Raw genomic sequence first — 18778 nt, 5'->3', positions numbered from 1 at the left:
TGACTCTGTCATGGGTTAAGCTTGAAATATAGTTTTTCATTGTGGGGGGGGGGGGGGGGGCTTGCAACAACAAAAAAACAAACCACTGGTTTAGGCAGTCACAAAGCACTGCATAAAAATGAACATGGGCCTGATCTCAGCATTTGTACAGGAGTAAAGATGTCATACACAAGGTTCATGTTCAAAATTGATTTTACTATTTAGTGCTGAGTTTCCCAAACTGGGTCCTGGGGCCCCCCTGGGGGGACGTTTAGATTTTTTGCCCTAGCACTACACAGCTGATTCAGATAACCAACTTGTCATCACGCTTTGATTATTTGACTCAGCTATGTAGTGCTAGGGCAAAACCCATAATGTGCACCCAACAGAGGGCCTCAGGACTGAGTTTGGGAAACACTGATTAGTGTACAAACATAATCATGTTCTTTACACAGGTTAGCATTTTTCGTCATGAATCTTGTTCTGGAGGCAGTTCTGCAGAGTGGTCACTAGCTGGCACAGTTACAAAGTCAAAAGTTGATTTTAAACCTAACCTTAACCACACTGCTAACCCTAATGACTAACCTTAAATGAATACCAAAAAACTAGTTTGAGTTATCATGAATTTGTACAATATAGATAATTTTGACTTTGCAGTTGGCCCTTCTAGCAGAAATCACTCAGTTTTGCCTCCAGGGCAAGATTCATGAATAAACATCAACTTGCATTCTTTACATGATATACTAGTTTTATGTTTTGTTTACAACAGCCCTTTTGCAGTTGACCCACACTAGAAAACGACCCAGTAAAATGTCTGAAATCAACATTTGTCCAAAATATAATTATTTACAAAAACATAAATTAGACTTAAAAATATACATTTCCATCATGGGATTCTCCCCTCTCCCTTTCCTAATAAAACAGCTCTCTGTGGTTTACAATCAAGAAGGACAATTGACAGACAATATCAATATAAAAACATAATGAGAATCTTGTATATTTCACAACAGTTCCCACCAAAACTTGGGTCAAGTTCCAGCCCTAGTCCTCACTCTCCTTGTGGTCGACTGCTGTGTAGATGACCTGGTTCCTGCGTTTGATCCTGGAGTTGCCACCCGTACTGCTGTGGTCCCCCTTCTTCCCACTGGTGCGCTTGGGGATCCGGACATGGGGCTCCTCCCCTCCCTTTCCCCTTCCAGGGGTGAGGAGTGAGAGGGGGTAGGCAGGTTGAGTGACAGGCCAGAGGGAGTAGCGGGGTCTGATTTGGGCTTAAGCATGGACAGGACCATGTCCCGTCTCTCTCCTGCTTCCCCCGTCTCACCCTCAGGCACCACTGCATCAAGGCCCCCCCCTTACCCCTTTTCTCTCCTCCCTCCTTCTCCCCCTCTTCTTCCTCTATGGTAATCTCATCAGGGTTGTATGAGCTGGACAGGCCTGAGGTGTCAATAGGGTTCATCCCCACTCTGGACATCATCATCCTCCAGCTCTGGGGCTCCTGTGCCCATCCCCCGACCTGGGCATAGATGTCTGTGAGGCCCTGGGTGGCACAGAGCTGGGTGGTTTGAGGGTTGGTGCTGTAGCTGGGATGGGGGCCAGGCAGGATCGTAGGCTGGCACTGTCAGGCTGAAGTTGTCTGGGATGGACAGCTCACCTCCCAGTTCACCCACAGCCTCCATCATGGCTGCCTCAGACGCACTGATGTCCCACCTGGACAACATACAGAAGTAGTTAAGTGTGGGTGTGTAAGTGAGGGGTGGTCTGTAAGTATACAAATGTGTATGTGTGTGAGAGAAGAGGTGTTTAAGTGAGATAGCAGGGTGTGTTATATGTGTGAGAGAGAAAGGAATACAGGCAGCGTGAGTATTTGACCTTATGTGCAGGCCGTTGTTCTGTGGAGGGTTCCAGTAGTTATCTTTTAGCCTTCGGGATGACCAGCTACTCTGGATCATATTCCAGAACCTGGGATGAGCTTGGCCTGTCTGCTACCTCTACAATCTAAAACGCACACCCTACAAGTCAGCATCAACTCAGACATGCACCCTAGAAGAAACCTATAGCCCGTACTAGCATAAAACAAGATCTTCAAGCAAGCTGTTTCACAAACCAAGATGAACAGATTCTACATAAATTCAGGAGTAGGTTTAATCTGGATCTATGAAACTGGACCATAATCGTACACCATCCATGCCACGTGTCATCACCCTCTCTGCTCTCTCATCACCCTCTCTGCTCTCTCATCACCCTCTCTGCTCTCTCATCACCCTCTCTGCTCTCTCATCACCCTCTCTGCTCTCTCATCACCCTCTCTGCTCTCTCATCACCCTCTCTGCTCTCTCATCACCCTCTCTCACCTGTAGAAAGTCCATGTAGGGGAGGCACTTATCCAGTGAGAGGAATTTGGTAGTGCGGAGAGCAGCATCACCATTGGCCTGAAGGGAAAAACAGAGCAGCAATATAACCAGTGCTGCATAGGAAATATCAGTTCCGTGACCTAGCAACACAACAATGACAATCAGGATAAATAAGATATTGGTTTGGGATTATGCAAAAATCCCAGAATCTTAATTCTGATTAATCAGAAAGAATCACATCTCTGAATATCCACAGCAGTCTCTCTACGTAACCGTAGTCAGTTCAGCTCACTGGGTGCTGCATAAGGGCAGCAAACTTGCCGTGGAGGTGTGCAGAGAATCAGTAGTTAGGCTGCAGATTGGCCAGGAGCACTGCAGCCACAGGACTACCCAGTGTGTTGGACTCTACCTCCTGCCTCAGGAATTTCTTCTTACTCAGTAGCTGCCCCGTGCTGCCATAATGGTAGATCCCATGAGGCCAGTCATGGTGGGTCAGGAAGACATCCACAGGCATCTGAATCTAGTGGCAAAATAGGGGAGGCATGATGACAAATACGATACAATGGGGGGGGACATAATATGATATATTAACCTTGTAAGTGGTAGTCACCTGTTTGAGTTTGAAGACATCAATGTTCCTGATGTGGTAAACACTGCGTAGAGTTTCTGGGATATGGAGGGAACTCGTAATGCCCTGTAAAAAAGGACATTGATTCAATGTTAAAGACGGTTGGGCTGCAACACATTTGCAGGGACAGGAGGATATATCTACTAGAGCTTTTTGACCTCACCTTTCCTGTAATCATGCCCTTTGAAGATTCCAGACAAGCCACCTATCCTTACTCCTTTGTAAGCGCACAACGCCAGCATAACCTGATGGAACACCACACTGTTATTATTAAATACACAATAACATTTTCAGGCAAGTGAAAACTGCTCCTGAATTGCCTGATGGGCAAGTTGCCTTGAGATGTCAATCTGTGGAACTTGTAATATGCGTGTTAACTTTGTAGCCAAAGTCTAAAGGTAAGGTCTTACCCACCAGTCCTTTAGCTATTTTCATTTACGACGTAGCGTGATTATGATTATGTTGGTTTGTTCCGTTCATCTCAACCAAAACGAATGAATCGAACATTTTTTCCCACCTCAGCCTAGTTTGCCCAGAGCGCATGCGCACACCACATCCACCAAAGTAAATCGAGCGATGGCGTCATTGGTTGCACTTTCCACAATCAAAATAATTTACAAAACAAATCAGTACATTATCCCGAAACGTTGTAAATCGGACTACCACCACTTCTTTATGAATAAAACATATTTATATATGAACATAAATGCTTATAATAATCATATGTTTGTCGAATCACCCAAACTTAAATTTCAAATTATCTGCGCGTTTAGAACCAAAATGTACCTAATTGACTTGATTCACAAATTGACATTCGAGCAATGTAGCCAGTGTGCAACTATAAACAATAGTTTCATTATCACAGGAAACGTTATATGTGGCTTAAACAGACCAAATACACCCGACTAACTCCACCTAACCCATGAAATACTAAGTGCTTCTAAAGTGTTGCGTGATTTAGCTATATTTACTTTTTTAATCTGAGCAGCTGGTCTGGAGGGCAGAGTGTTTGGAAAGTGCTGCTCCGATTGGGGTGCTCGACAGGGGGAAGAGAGATGGCGTGCTTGTTGGAGGCCCCTCTCCGCATCAGCGTGCTATCTGTGAGTCGTTCTTATACTATTTAATAAACACTTTATTTTTTGCTATGCACTGCATTGCATAGTGAAACGCAATTTACGTGTCGCATCAAATTATCAATGTGGGTTGAGGGCATGCACTGAATTTGCTAGCTAGCTACGCTAACTCAGGCTTTGCAACATTTAGCTAGCTAACGTTAGCTACTGTAGTTAGGGCGGTCTCCCGACGTTCACCCGGAATGACTTAGCTAACTAACTAGTAACCGGTGACATTTACGTGAATCCAATTATAACGAAAACCCGCAACATTTAATAACTTTATTGCACAGTGACGGTGTAATTAAATAAGGTTATGTTAGCTGGAACCACCCGCTAATTAGCTACCTAGTTGGCTGGCTATCTATAACCGTACTTACTCTGTTAGGTAGCATGCTATACAGAACTAGCTAGTTGTCTGAGTCAGTTTTGGGTAAAAGGCTAGCTAACTATGTCAAGTGTCAACTGCTGTCAGTTTTGTGATCGAGAATCGAATTTCACGTTTTTAAGACTAACGTTTATAATTTTTACTGATGTTTCAAAGTTAGCTATTAAGCTAACGTTAGCAAGATAGTTTAAAGTTATCATACTGGAAACGCCCCCATATGCTGTTGGTGGTGTCATTGACCAGATCACAGGGTTTTGGAGGAAATACATGAAGATGCCATGAATACACGGCAAACTATACAGCTCTTCAACAAAATGTGTTCATTTGCCACCTGTTAGTCTGTCAACAGATATGTTTTTCAGGACCTGTAAGGAAATGGCCAGAGCTAGGTTTAACAACGTTTACCAAATGTCATATTCAAATCAAATAAAATGTTATTTGTCACATGCGCTGAATACAACAGGTGGAGGAGACCTTACAGTGAAATGCTTCCTTACAAGCCTTTAACCATCAATGCTTTAAGATGTTTTAAGAACAGATTAAGTAAGAAATGAAAAATAAAAGTATCAAATAATTAAAATATCAGCAGTACAATAACAATAGCGAGGCTATATACAGGGGGTACTGGTACAGAGTCAATGTGCGGGGCACTGGTTAGTCGAGGTAGTTGAGGTAATATGTACATGTAGGTTGAGTTAAAGTGACCATGCATAGATAATTAACAGAGAGTAGCAGCAGCAGTGTAAAAGAGGGGTCTGGGTAGCCCTTTGATTAGCTGTTCAGAAGTCATCATATTGTCAAAGTTTTACATTTCACCCACCTGAAATGTGACGATGCACCCATAACTGCATCTGGACTACTGTAATTGTAATGTACTTTAATTGTTAAAGAACTTTGTTTCAGATCCCTTACTGACTCATGACTGATATGGTATGATTCACAAGGAATACACACAAGTCATTGCAAATCTCTCTTTTTAAAGAGAGCTATAGTAGAGCAGTGCCTCTTTGCTCATCAGCAACCTATTACATAGTGAGTCGTGGGGAAAGTTCTGGACGGTCCCTCAATGATAAACATAAACAAAGTTATCAAGTGACATATGACCATCTCGTGCACTGGATGAGTTTTCAGCTTGACGAGAGTAGCCTACTGCCTGTTGACCAGTCATATAGTTAGGAGGGGCTTTTCTGGGATGGAGTATCTATCTTGCCCAGGCCGGTGTCTTTCTGCTGAGTGTGTGATTGGTGTCAGCAGTGGGATGATGAGGGAGGCCAGCGCTGACTCATTGTTGTTCTGTCTCTTGTCACCATGCAGGAGGTCACGGCCACCAGTCGCCATTATGTTGACAGGCTTTTTGACCCTGACCCGCAGAAAGTGCTGCAGGGAGTCATGTAAGTACATTACCTTGTGTTGTAGTAGCCTATGTTTTTCTATAGGAAAATAGATATTTGTCCTGTCTGTCCATCTTTGTTTCTGTCCCAAATGGCACCCTATCCTCTACTTGGTGCACTACTTTTGACCAGAGCCTTATGGGAAATAGGATGCCATTTGGGCCTCTGTCTGTCCTTGTGTGAGCCTGGTATCTGTATGCGGGTGGAGCAGGCAGCTCGTGGTGCTCTGGAGGGAGCTGTCTGTCAATGATTGATTTGTTTGAGGTGCGATGTGAGCATGCTCAGTGTGAGCTGCTTGGAACACTTTGTTTACATGTGGCTGAACAACCTGGCTGTCAGTGGTGTGTGTTTCTCTCCGATCAGTCAGTGTGATTCATGCTGTGTGGTATGCCAGGTCTCTGCTAGTGTGTGTGTGACTGAGAGAGTGTGTTTCACAGGGCAGTGTGAGTGAGAGCCTCAGCACAGCTTGGACTCGGACATCTTTTCATCTTTATTTTTAACTCTGAGACCCAGCTCTGGTTACGGTTTTGGATGGCTAGCCGAGTCGCTTCTTACCTGACTGGTGCAGCAGTACTTTTCCACTGGCCTCCATCTTCTCATGGCTATTTAATTCAATTTAGCTACTTGTAACTTTATGTCATATGCATTGCATTCTATAGGGTGTCAGCAGTTGGCAAACCAGAGTTAGAATTCTGCAAGTTTGGACACACTTACTCATTCAAGGATTTTTCTTTATTTGTACTATTTCCTACATTGTAGAATAATAGTGAAGACATCCAAACTATGAAATAACACATGGAATCATGTGTTAAACAAATCAAAATATATTTGAGATTCTTCAAAGTAGCCACACTTTGCCTTGATGACAGCTTTGCACACTCTTGGCATTCTCTCAACCAGTTTAAACCTGGAATGCTTTTCCAACAGTCTTGAAGGAGTTCCCACATATGCTGAGCACTCGTTGGCTACTTTACCTTCACTCTGCGGTCCAACTGATCCCAAACCATCTCAATTGGGTTGAGGTCGGGTGGTTGTGGAGGCCAGGTCATCTGATGCAGCACTCCACTCCTTGGTCAAATTGCCATTACACAGTCTGGAGGTGTTTTGGGTCATTGTCCTGTTGAAAAACAAATGATAGTCCCACTAAGCTCAAACCAGATGGTATGGCATATTGCTGCAAAATGCTGTGGTAGCCATGCTGGTTAAGTGTGCCTTGGATCTAAATAAATCACAGATGGTGTCACCAGCAAAGCACCATCACACCACCACCTCATGCTTCACGGTGGGAACCATACACGTGGAGATCATCCATTCACCTACTCTGCTTCTCACAAAGACACAGCAGTTGGAACCAAAAATATCAAATTTGGGCTCATTAGACCAAAGGACAGATTTCCACCAGTCTAATGTCCATCGCTCGTGTTTCTTGGCCCAAGCAAGTCTCTTCTTTATTATTGGTGTCCTTTAGTAGTAGTTTCAAATCAAATTGGTCACATACACATGGTTAGCAGATGTTAATGCGGGTGTAGCGAAATGCTTGTGCTTCCAGTTCTGACAGTGCAGTAATATCTAACAATTTCCCAACTACCCAATACACACATCTAAAAGGGGTGAATGAGAATATGTAAATATGGATGAGCGATGGCCGAGCGGCATAGACAAGGTGCAATATATATATTATGAAATACGGTATGTAGATGTATGAGTTATGTAAACATTAAAGTGGCATTGTTTTAAAGTGACTAGAGATCCATTTATTAAAGTGGCCAGTGATTGGGTCTCGGTGTAGTAAGCAGCCTCTCTGAGTTGGTTAAAGCAATTCGACCATGATTCACGCAGTCTCCTCTTAACAGTTGATATGTCTGTTACTTGAACTCGGTGAAGCATTTATTTGGGCTGCAATATGAGGTTACTAGTCCAATGCTCTAACCACTAGGCTACCCTGCCGTCCTGTATTGACTGACCTTCATGTCTTAAAGTAATGATGGACTGTCGTATCTCTTTGCTTATGAGCTGTTCTTGCTGTAATATGGACTTGGTCTTTTACCAAATAGTGCCCTCTTCTGTATACCACTCCTACCTTGTCACAACACAACTGATTTGCTCAAATGCATTAAGAAGGAAAGATATTCCACTATTGACTTTTATCAAGGCACACCTGTTAATTGAAATGTATTCCAGGTGACTACCTCATGAAGCTGGTTGAGAGAATACCAAGAGTGTGCAAAGCTGTCATCAAGGCAAAGGGTGGCTACTTTAAAAATCTCAAAATATATTTTGATTTGTTTAACCCTTTTTTGGTTACTACATGATTCCATATGTGTTATTTCATAGTTTTGACGTCTTCACAATTATTCTACAATGTAGAAACTAGTAAAATTGAAGAAAAACCCTTGAATGCGTAAGTTTGACTGGTACTGTATGTTATTGGCTTATATAAGTGGTGTGATGTTCAGAATTCTATCCTCAAAGCAACATGTTAACAAGCTTGAACAGCAATGATGTTTCTCAGTTGAACCTGTGGCTGTTAGCATTAGTGTTAGACTTGTGTGGTTTAGCGCAGGTGATATGATTGCTACTGTGGTTGAACTCTGTCAAGCGTTGTTATTGTGGCTGTTGGTAACATGCTGAGGAAGCTCCACACATCTGACTCTGACCATTTGTGTATTCACAGTGACATGAAGAATGCTGTCATCGGAAACAACAAACAGAAAGCCAACCTGATTGTCCTGGGAGCTGTGCCCAGGTGTGTCTCTCTCTTCACCTGTTTTCCCATCTTCCTCTTTCTCCTTTCCCCACTTGCTCTCTTTCCCCTCCCCTCAACCCAATTTTCAAGCGCAATTGAATGGCAGCGTTGACTGCGTTTAACCTGCCCAGGGACTGCGGTTGAAAATTAGCCGGCTGGCTAAAACCGTCACTTTTACTGAAACGTTGATTAATGTGCACTGTCCCTGTAAAAATAAAATTAACTCAAACTGTGTGTCTCTCCCCAGGTTACTATATCTGCTCCAGCAGGGCTCGTCCAGCTCAGAGCTGAGGGCAGAGTGTGCGGTGGTGCTGGGCAGTCTGGCCATGGGCACTGAGAACAACATCAAGTCCCTGGTGGACTGTCACATCATCCCTGCCCTACTGCAAGGTAGATGTATGCGTAACACAGACAAATCGATACACACTCACACACATTCAGTCACACTTAAGAGTGACGCGCTGACCAGTCATAACTCACTGACAGGACAGCACTCTGACTGAGGAAACACATACTCATTCTCTCATAGCAAGTGTGTCTCTCTGCAGGTCTCCTATGTCCAGACCTGATCTTCATCGAGGCTTGTCTACGCTGCCTCAGGACAGTCTTCATCAGTCCAGTCACCCCAGTGCAGCTGCTCTACACTGTAAGTCTCTCTCGCTCTTCTCTTTCTGTCTATCCCCCCCATTGGTATTGTGTAACTTGCCATCACTATTCTTAGTGATGTGTTGTCTAACTGGGGTGTATTTCTGTGAGGGTGCACAGTAACACTGGGTGTGCGCAGTAACTGTGTGTGTTACACCTTGTCAGGACCCCACTGTGATCCCCCACCTCATGTCCCTGCTGAGTCGGTCACAGCGAACGCAGGAGTACATCACCCAGATCTTCTCCCACTGCTGCAAGGTCAGTACACCAGCTCACATTTAAAACACTTCACATTAGAGAAAGATTTACAGTATTGTAATAGAACACCGAAGACACTCAGTGTGTGTGTTTTGTAGACTCCGGAGCACCAGACGGTTCTGTTTAACCACGGGGCTATCCAGAACATTGCTCCTCTTCTCATCTCTCCCTCCTATAAGGTAGCCTTTGAAACGACTCCTCACCCAGATCTCAGTACCTCCATCTCTGACCTTTTTATATTACCATGTCTCTCTCACTCTCTTCCCCCCTCTTCTCTCATTCTTTTCTTTCTGCTCTCATCCTATACAGGTACGGATGCAAGCATTAAAATGCTTCTCGGTCCTGGCCTACGAGAACACTCAGGTCTCCATGACACTGGTGAATGGTGAGGGGCTTTATTTCCCCTTCTATTTATGTCTCTGTCTCTCGCTGCTGCTGCTTTGGGATCTGACTGGGACAGCTTCCAGCTAGATTCTTCACTCTGTGTCAGGAGTTCTATTCTTGGCATTATATTGGTATTGTCATGGTAGCAAAAAGTTTGTCAGATGGTGACAATATTGTATAATGAAGTTACTATGAAAATCAATGTTCTCCTCTCTGTCCTCAGTGCTGGTGGATGAGGAGCTGCTCTCTCAGGTATTTGTCAGAATGATGCAAAGGGATCAGCCCATTGACATGCAGCTCACAGCAGCCAAGTGGTGAGTGAGTGTTTCCTTCACTTGACTATTAAAAGAAGTATGCTTCCATTGACAGTGTTGAAGTAACTGTAAAGTATATGTTTTTCCGCGGACTATTAAAGTAAGAATCTCAAGTGTTTTAGTTTCGGGAAGATAATCTCTTTTCCCACTCTCGCTCACCGTTTGCTTTCCTCCCCTCCCCCAGTCTAACATACATGTGTCGAGCAGGAGCCATTAGGACAGATGACAGCTGCATCGTGTTAAAGGTGATTATACCATTTTGCGTGTCTTGTGCAATCATATGACTTGCCTGGTACTGGTATGTGTGTGATGTATGTTGAGTCTAGCCTGCCTGTTGTGTGTAGTGTCTTCCCTGCCTGTGTGTATAATCCTTGTTCCATCCCTGTGTAGACCCTGCCGTGCCTGGTGAGGATGTGCAGTAAGGAGAGGTTGTTGGAGGAGCGTGTGGAGGGGGCAGAGACCCTGGCCTACCTGATGGAGCCTGATGTGGAGCTGCAGAGGATCGCCAGTGTAACCGACCACCTAGTGGCCATGCTGGCTGACTACTTCAAATACCCCAGCTCTGTCAGCGCCATCACTGACATCAAGAGGGTGAGACACTGGACTTTACTCATTGAACCTAGCCAGGCAATCTTACAAGGCAGAGAGAACTAATACTGTCAGGAAAACCCTGACACTGTTGGGAGAAAAGAAGACCACATTCCTTACTTTGGACAAAAACCTTTAACTCTCTTATCTCTCACCAAATAGCCAGCAGCATACCACCCTGCATACCACTGCTGGTTTGCTTCTGAAGCTAAGCAGGGTTGGTCCTGGTCAGTCCCTGGATGGGAGACCAGATGCTGCTGGAAGTGGTGTTGGAGTGCCAGTAGGAGGCACTCTTTCCTCTGGTCTAAAAAATATCCCAATGCCCCAGGGCAGTGATTGGGGACACTGCCCTGTGTAGGGTGCCGTCTTTCGGATGGGATGTTAAACGGTTGTCCTGACTATCTGCGGTCATTAAAGATCCCATGGCACTTATCGTAGGGGTGTTAACCCCGGTGTCCTGGCTAAATTCCCAACCTGGCTATCAAACCATCACGGTCACCTAATAATCCCCAGTTTACAGATGGCTCATTCATCCCCCTCCTCTCCCCTGTAACTATTCCTCAGGTCGTTGCTGCAAATGAGAATGTGTTCTCAGTCAACTTACCTGGTAAAATAACGGATAAATATTGAATTGTCTTTATCTGCAGTTGGATCACGACCTGAAGCATGCTCACGAGCTGAGACAAGCTGCCTTTAAACTGTACGCCTCACTGGGCTCCAACGACGAAGATATCCGCAAGAAGGTGGCTTTCACTCAACAGTACACACACACCCCTACCTAGCCGCCTTTAGAAATGTGTCTGTGTCCTCTTCCTAACACCCCCCCATCTCTCTCCTCATCAGATCACAGAGACAGAGAACATGATGGACAGGATAGTGAGTGGCCTGTCAGAATCCAGCGTCAAGGTGCGGCTAGCTGCCGTCAGGTACTGATAACATCCCTACCTCTCCACTGAGGGTGCTGTGACATCCTGAGTGTCCTGTCACATTCTGTTCCCTTCTTAGCCTAAGAAGATCTCCTTGCATCCGAGACATCTGACTCTCGACTGGTTGCCGTGTGTGCCTGTTGTGATATTGACTCTTCCTCTGTGTCCAGGTGTCTTCACAGTCTGTCCCGGTCAGTCCAGCAGTTGAGGACTAGTTTTCATGACCACGCCGTATGGAAGCCCCTTATGAAGGTCTGTACCAAGGGGTCTTTTTTTTCACCATACAAGATTACTTACTATACAAATGATCTATGTATGCTGCAAAGTACATGGCCTTCGTAGTGAGACTGTACGTCTCTTCTCTTCTGTGTGTAGTTGTTACAGAACGCTCCAGACGAGGTGTTGGTCATGGCCTCTTCTACACTATGCAACCTGCTACTGGAGTTTTCACCCAGCAAAGAGGTGAGACCGCCAGACAGCAATACAACACTACTACTGCTACCTAGCTAGCAATACAACACCACTACTGTTACATAGCTAGCAATACAACACTACCACTGCCACCTAGCTAACAATACAACACCACTACTGTTACATAGCTAGCGATACAACACTACCGCTGCCACCTAGCTAGCGATACAACACTACCGCTGCCACCTAGCTAGCGATACAACACTACCGCTGCCACCTAGCTAGCGATACAACACTACCGCTGCCACCTAGCTAGCGATACAACGCTGCCACCTAGCTAGCGATACAACACTACCGCTGCCACCTAGCTAGCGATACAACGCTGCCACCTAGCTAGCGATACAACACTACCGCTGCCACCTAGCTAGCGATACAACGCTGCCACCTAGCTAGCGATACAACACTACCGCTGCCACCTAGCTAGCGATACAACGCTGCCACCTAGCTAGCGATACAACGCTGCCACCTAGCTAGCGATACAACGCTACCACCTAGCTAGCGATACAACGCTACCACCTAGCTAGCGATACAACACTACCACCTAGCTAGCGATACACCGCTGCCACCTAGCTAGCGATACACCGCTGCCACCTAGCTAGCGATACAACGCTGCCACCTAGCTAGCGATACAACGCTGCCACCTAGCTAGCGATACAACGCTGCCACCTAGCTAGCGATACAACGCTGCCACCTAGCTAGCGATACAACGCTGCCACCTAGCTAGCGATACAACACTACCGCTGCCACCTAGCTAGCGATACAACGCTGCCACCTAGCTAGGTAAAGTTGAACTTTAAAAGTTCAAGTGGAGTCGCAAAAACCAAGCACTATGACGAACCTGCATGAGGACCGCCACAGGAAATGAAGACTCGGAGTTACCTCTGCTGCAGAGGATAAGTTCATTAAGAGTTAACTGCACCTCGGATTGCAGCCCAAATAAATGCTTCTGTTCAGAGGAGACTGTGAATCAGGCCTTCAGGGTTGAATTGCTGCAAAGAAACCACTGCTAAAGGACACCAATAAGAAGAGACTTGCTTGGGCCAAGAAACACGTGCAATGATACACATGGAAGTCTGTCCTTTAGTCTGATGAGCCCAAATGTGCAATTTTGGTTCCAACCGCCGTGTTTTGTGAGACGCAGAGTAGGTGTACGGATGATCTCCGCATGTGTGGTTCACACCATGAAGCATGGAGGAGGTGGTGTGGGGGTGCTTTGCTGATGACACTGTCAGTGATTTTATTTAGAATTCAAGGCACACTTGACCAGCATGGATACCACAGCATTCTGCAGCTTTTCGCCATCCCATCTGGTTTGGGCTTAGTGGGACTATCATTTGTTTTTCAACAGGACAATGACCCAACACACTTCTAGGCTGTGTAAGGGATATTTTACCAAGAAGAAGAGTGATGGAGTGCTGCATCAGATGACCTGGCCTCCACAATCAGCCAACCTCAACCCAATTTAGATGGTTTGTGATGAGTTGGACTGCAGAGTGAATGAAAAGCAGCCTGTGCTCAGCATATGTGGGAACTCTTTCAAGATTTTTGGTAAAGCATTCCAGGTGAAGCTGGTTGAGAGAATGCCAAGAGTGTGCAAAGCTGTCATCAAGGCAAAGGGTGGCTGTTTTGAAGAATCTCAAATATAAAATATATTTTGATGTTTCTCACTTTTGGTCATTACCTGATGCCATATGTGTTATTTCATAGTTTTGATGTCTTCACTATTATTTTACAATGTAGAAAATATTAAAAATCAAGAAAAAAACATAGATGAGTAGGTGTCCAAACTTTTGACTGGTTTGTGTGTTAATATTTTTGTCTTGATGTTTTAGGACTAAATATTAGCTGTCAGGTTGTGAACCTGCAATTTAGCATGACCAGTGGGAGTAAGTGCGTATGTTTTGTGTATGTCTGCAGCCCATCTTGGAGTCAGGGGTGATAGAATTACTATGCAGTCTGACCCAGAGTGATAGTCCAGCCCTGAGGGTCAATGGCATCTGGGCTCTAATGGTGAGTCACTGCTTTACTGCCTTGCTCTGCTCTCACCACTGTACTGCCTTGCTCTGCTCTCACCACTGTACTGCCTTGCTCTGCTCTCACCACTGTACTGCCTTGCTCTGCTCTCACCACTGTACTGCCTTGCTCTGCTCTCACCACTGTACTGCCTTGCTCTGCTCTCACCACTGTACTGCCTTGCTCCATTGATTCTCAGTCAGTAGAGCATAAGCAGTGAAGCAACCCTTCACCTGAGAATCTTCCAACTGGAACTTTGGTAAAGTTTCTGTATCTGCGCAACCCTACTATAGAAGGTGTGTGTCTAACCTACACCATCATGGTTGTGTGTAGAACATGGCGTTCCAGGCGGACCAGAAGGTGAAGGGGGAGATTGTGAGAGCGTTGGGAACAGAGCAGCTCTTCCGTCTGCTTTCTGACCCTGACTCTAACGTCCTGATGAAGACCCTGGGCCTGCTACGGAACCTGCTCTCCACACGACCCGTAAGACTGGCACACACACACACACACTTCGTCTTTGTGTGACTTAAGTCCAATCATTGACCCACATCGTATGTTGCAGACAGGGCATGTAGAGTCTCTGATTGGGGGGGGTGTAGGTACATTCCTGGCTTCATGTCTCTTGAGGCGCTTTCTTCTCCGTAGCCCGTTCCTGTCCTTCTCAAGCTTCTGCACTCCTTGCTGGTAGAGCTGACACCAGATGGAGCATTCAGCGGCAGTGCCCTCCAGCTGGGTAGGGTTAAGCCTGCACTTTTCCGTTGTGGTCTACAGTTGATCTTTGTAGTGCCTCCCCTGACCCTCTGCAGAGCTGGCCGTACAGGGCTCCCGGTCACGCAAGGTTATCCACAGGGTGAACTAGAGGCACCTGATGTGAAAGGCCTCCAGCATCCTGATGTTGCTAGTGTAGATGGTCCACGTCTCGCAGCTGTAGAGGAGAGTTGTCATGACCACTGCCTGGTAAACAGATATTTTTGTGTGAAGGTTGAGGCCTTTTATTCGGGAAGACCATTCTCCTGAGCCTACCAAAGGAAGCTGAGGCTTGTTTGGTCAGGTTTTGTATTTCTCTTTCGGTACTGCAGTCGTCAGACACTCACACTCTGCTTTTAATCATCTCAAGTCTCACACACATTGTCTCGCCTTTTCATACTCTATCCCGCATGATCAGTCTCTTTCTCTAACCTCCTCTCCCTTCTGTCTCCCAGCACATAGACCAGGTCATGAGTTCTCATGGGAAGCAGATCATGCAGGCAGTCACTCTAATCCTCGAGGGAGAACACAGCATCGAGGTCAAGGAACAGGTATGGCCCCTCCTCCCCCCTTCGGCTTACTATACCACGAACACTTTGATGTAGGGTTGTAATATTTCATTCACATAATCCCAAATTCCCAGGCTTTCCAGTTGGATTATTCCCTCCTTGCTTATTTCCTAATTCCAGGAGTGCTCCAAATTCTAGAAAACTTGTGAATTTCTGAGAAGTTAGCAGTTCTGCAACCCTACTTTTGTCTTGAGAAGCACTTCAGGACAGAGCTGCTGTCTGTGTTTCAGACACTCTGTATCCTAGCCAACATTGCCGACGGCAACACAGCCAAGGAACTCATCATGACCAATGACGACATCCTCCAGAAAATCAAATATTACATGGTAGAGTCCCTTCCCTCCATTAGCCACTGTAGATATACTTAATTCTCAACTACTGGTCAGGCTTAGAGGTTCACTGAGCTCTGTCAACCTTCATATTTGCCTGTATCCATGTGTGATCATTTTATTTAGAACGAGTTTGACCGTCTCTCTTTGGATCTATTGTTGCCATATCTTAAGCAAGTACTGACATTTTCTCTGTGATGTCCTCTCAGGCTCACTCTAATGTGAAGCTCCAGCTGGCGGCCACCTTCTGTATCTCCAACCTGATCTGGAACGAGGAGGACGGTGAGGCCAACGCCATGACAGGTTGTCACAAGCTGGGGGGGACTGCGGGGGAGCGTGGAAACACAGATGTTCAAAGTGTTTGTGTTAGCTAGGGCTAGTGGTTGTTTCATGGATGTAGTGGTATAAAGTGAGTCAAATTCTGCAATGTTATGCATTACGGCAACGTAACGCATTTATGCTCCACTGCATCAATGGTTTTCATCTGTGTTTTGAGTAAAAACTGTTGGACCGGGTCTCTGCCTCTGGCTCCGACATCCTCCTCTCTAACCTTCCTATGTCGGTGTCTCTCTCTGTTCAGGTTCCCAGGAGCGTCAGGACAAGCTGAGGGAGTTGGGCTTTGTAGACATCCTGCACAAACTCACCCAGGCCTCAGACCCCAACCTCTGTGACAGGTCTGACACAGCCACACACACTTCTGATCTATCTCCTGCTTTCCTACAGTTTCTCTCTTCTATTGACAGACCGACGCGCACAAACACATGCACGCTCATTGTGTTGTAGGATACTGACTCTCTCTCGCTCTCTTTCAGGGCGAAGACGGCAATGCAGCAGTATCTGGCGTGACCCTACGAGAGCAGTCTCCGATGTCGTTGCCCCTAACAAAACAACTAACAATCCAATGGCCTACCAGGAGGAGACCTGTCTGCCTGCTGCCATTGTTTTGTTTTCTTCTCCTTCAGTTTAATCTTAGTTTTGTTGCACAAAGACACCTTTGAGCTGCAGCGACGGACGCCCCCCTTCCACCCCATCACCCCCAACCTGACCCCCATCCCACCCGGAGACGAGGTTGGCGGGGGAACTGGGAAACACCTTCTGTATAGCAACGGTTACTGGAGGGGGGGGGGGTCATTCAAAGGTTTTTGCCTTTTAATTTTTTTATGCAAAGATGGATGTGAATGAAGAAGGGTTAGTAGAGTGCAGTACAGTAGCCAGCCAGTGCAGCACATCGCCACCATGTGGCCAGGAGGCTTTGGTGCTATTGGACTCCTAATGAGGAGACTGAACATAAAGATGTCTCAGAGAGTGGGACGGAGAGCTGGACTAAAGGCTCTGACGAAGAGGGCTGGGTTGTGCGAGCATCGCTTCCTCCTGGTTTTATTTAGCTAATTAATGATTCATTATTGATATTATTATTATTATTATTATTAGAGGGGCTTTATGTCACGAGAGGTTGCGTTTGGAAAAAGACTGCTCAATTTGTACTTTTTTGTGTTTTCTTTTTTTGTGGATACATACCTCGTAAATATATATAAACATAAATATATTTTTTAGATTATAATTTCCCCCCTCTGTTTCTTTTTCTCTGTGTCTGATCCCGGGTTCCTTGTACAGTAGGGTGTGAACAGAATATCAATGGGAGGATGATGTGGTCAATAGATCAAAGTTAGAAGGTTGACTGGAAATATGGGCTGCTTTCACAGACCCAGGTTTAGTCCTGGACTAAAAAGCACTTTCAATGGAGAATCTCCATTGAGCATAATTTTAAAATCTGGTACTAGATTTAGGGCTCTGTTCAATCTGTGTTGTGGAAGTTCAGTGTTATAGCGTGATTGAAATTTCAAGGCAATGTTCCCGCATTAGTGGTAAACGCTGCATATGTCGGTTCAACCGGAATGTACGTTTACATTTCGATCGGGGAATTTGTAACGATTCAGCGATACAGATTTAATTGGGCCCTTAATCTGTATCTGGTAAACTGGCCCATAGTGTCACTATGTATGACCCTGACTCTCTCTAGTCTTACCTTTCGGGAGGCACAAAGATGGATCCACGAAATAGGATAAAATGCTAAATGTCCTTCACCTGTAGCCATTTGGTTCCTCCCAGAATCTTGTAGATCTTTCCTCTCCCTGACATTTCCATTCTTACAGAAGCTCTGACAGAATGAATGCTACCATTTGAAATATATGCAGACCTGAAAGATGGACTTGGTCATTGAGTACTGTCTTTTTTTTGTCCATGGGGCACCGGGTGGAGGGAAGTGGAGAACACTTGTCAATGTGAGGCATGTGAACAGGTGAATGAAACTAGTCACAAGTGTAACATATCTGAATACATGCATCAATTAAAGCTCCACTGGTTATAAGAGCATTACCATGGTTGTGCCACGTTAAAATGACTTAGGAAGTGATCCCACTGGCGCTGGACATCACGTCATCCCTGACAATGATTCGGATCCAAAGCATCACAGAAGCCTGGATCTTATAAAACAACACTTTGTTTTATTCTTGTATAATGTATTTCTGGTAAAGTTGGTGACATTTAATAATAAAATACATCTGAAGCCTCCCAAAGCCTCGGGCAGCACAGTAAGCCTACCTTCCTCTCCCTTAGTTCTGAAGCAGGCACATTCCTCATGCAGATAGCTGTGACATGCATTTAACCCCCTCAAACCCCTCTCGTTGGGCCCCCCATCCTCCCACTACTCTCACACCTCCATGCAGCCGCATCCAAGTCCTCACCTTGTTACAGAAAATAGAAACCAGCATCTGAATCTGTCTATATTACGCATAGTGCACCACCTCCAAACAACTCTGGTACACATTCCAAGTACACAGCGCATCAGACGATGCTAGTAAAATTAGGCCTCTGACCAATTTAGCAGTATCTGAGCATTGTAGGATAAGTCTGTGTTATCCAGAGGTTGACAATTGTTC

General features: G+C 45.4%; 1 protein-coding gene and 1 pseudogene across 2 annotated transcripts; one reads left to right on the top strand and one right to left on the bottom strand.

Annotated features, from left to right (window-relative positions):
• Positions 1–174: 174 nt before the first annotated feature.
• On the bottom strand, positions 175–3136 carry LOC115116348 (lariat debranching enzyme-like; annotated as a pseudogene).
• Positions 3137–3760: 624 nt separating this feature from the next.
• LOC115110355 (armadillo repeat-containing protein 8) lies at positions 3761–18054 on the top strand. Of its 2 annotated transcripts, none has more exons than XM_029635955.2 (22): positions 3761–4058; positions 5773–5849; positions 8524–8595; positions 8843–8985; positions 9144–9241; positions 9406–9498; positions 9597–9677; positions 9808–9883; positions 10106–10196; positions 10381–10441; positions 10587–10787; positions 11432–11527; positions 11628–11710; positions 11881–11962; positions 12086–12172; positions 14099–14191; positions 14528–14677; positions 15397–15492; positions 15741–15836; positions 16049–16121; positions 16420–16513; positions 16652–18054. In XM_029635955.2, the coding sequence occupies exons 1-22, from the start codon at positions 4014–4016 to the stop codon at positions 16683–16685; spliced, it is 2022 nt and encodes a 673-aa protein (XP_029491815.1). In that variant the 5' UTR covers positions 3761–4013; the 3' UTR covers positions 16686–18054. The 2 variants fall into 2 exon arrangements, with proteins under 2 accessions (XP_029491815.1, XP_029491807.1); XM_029635947.2 differs by having other exon boundaries at positions 16049–16142.
• Positions 18055–18778: the final 724 nt, after the last annotated feature.

Source organism: Oncorhynchus nerka, linkage group LG3 (genome assembly GCF_034236695.1).
Source record: "Oncorhynchus nerka isolate Pitt River linkage group LG3, Oner_Uvic_2.0, whole genome shotgun sequence".
NCBI lineage: Eukaryota > Metazoa > Chordata > Actinopteri > Salmoniformes > Salmonidae > Oncorhynchus > Oncorhynchus nerka.
This window is presented reverse-complemented; position numbering and strand designations above follow the sequence as displayed.

What these genes read in the sequence shown, in the direction of transcription:
- LOC115110355 (XM_029635947.2), top strand. Translation starts at nt 4,014, where the DNA reads ATGGCGTGCTTGTTGGAGGCCCCTCTCCGCATCAGCGTGCTATCT. An exon ending in ACAGCTGCATCGTGTTAAAG is followed by an intron (nt 10,442 to 10,586) that starts GTGATTATACCA and finishes ATCCCTGTGTAG; the next exon opens with ACCCTGCCGTGCCTGGTGAG. An exon ending in AGAAAATCAAATATTACATG is followed by an intron (nt 15,837 to 16,048) that starts GTAGAGTCCCTT and finishes ATGTCCTCTCAG; the next exon opens with GCTCACTCTAATGTGAAGCT.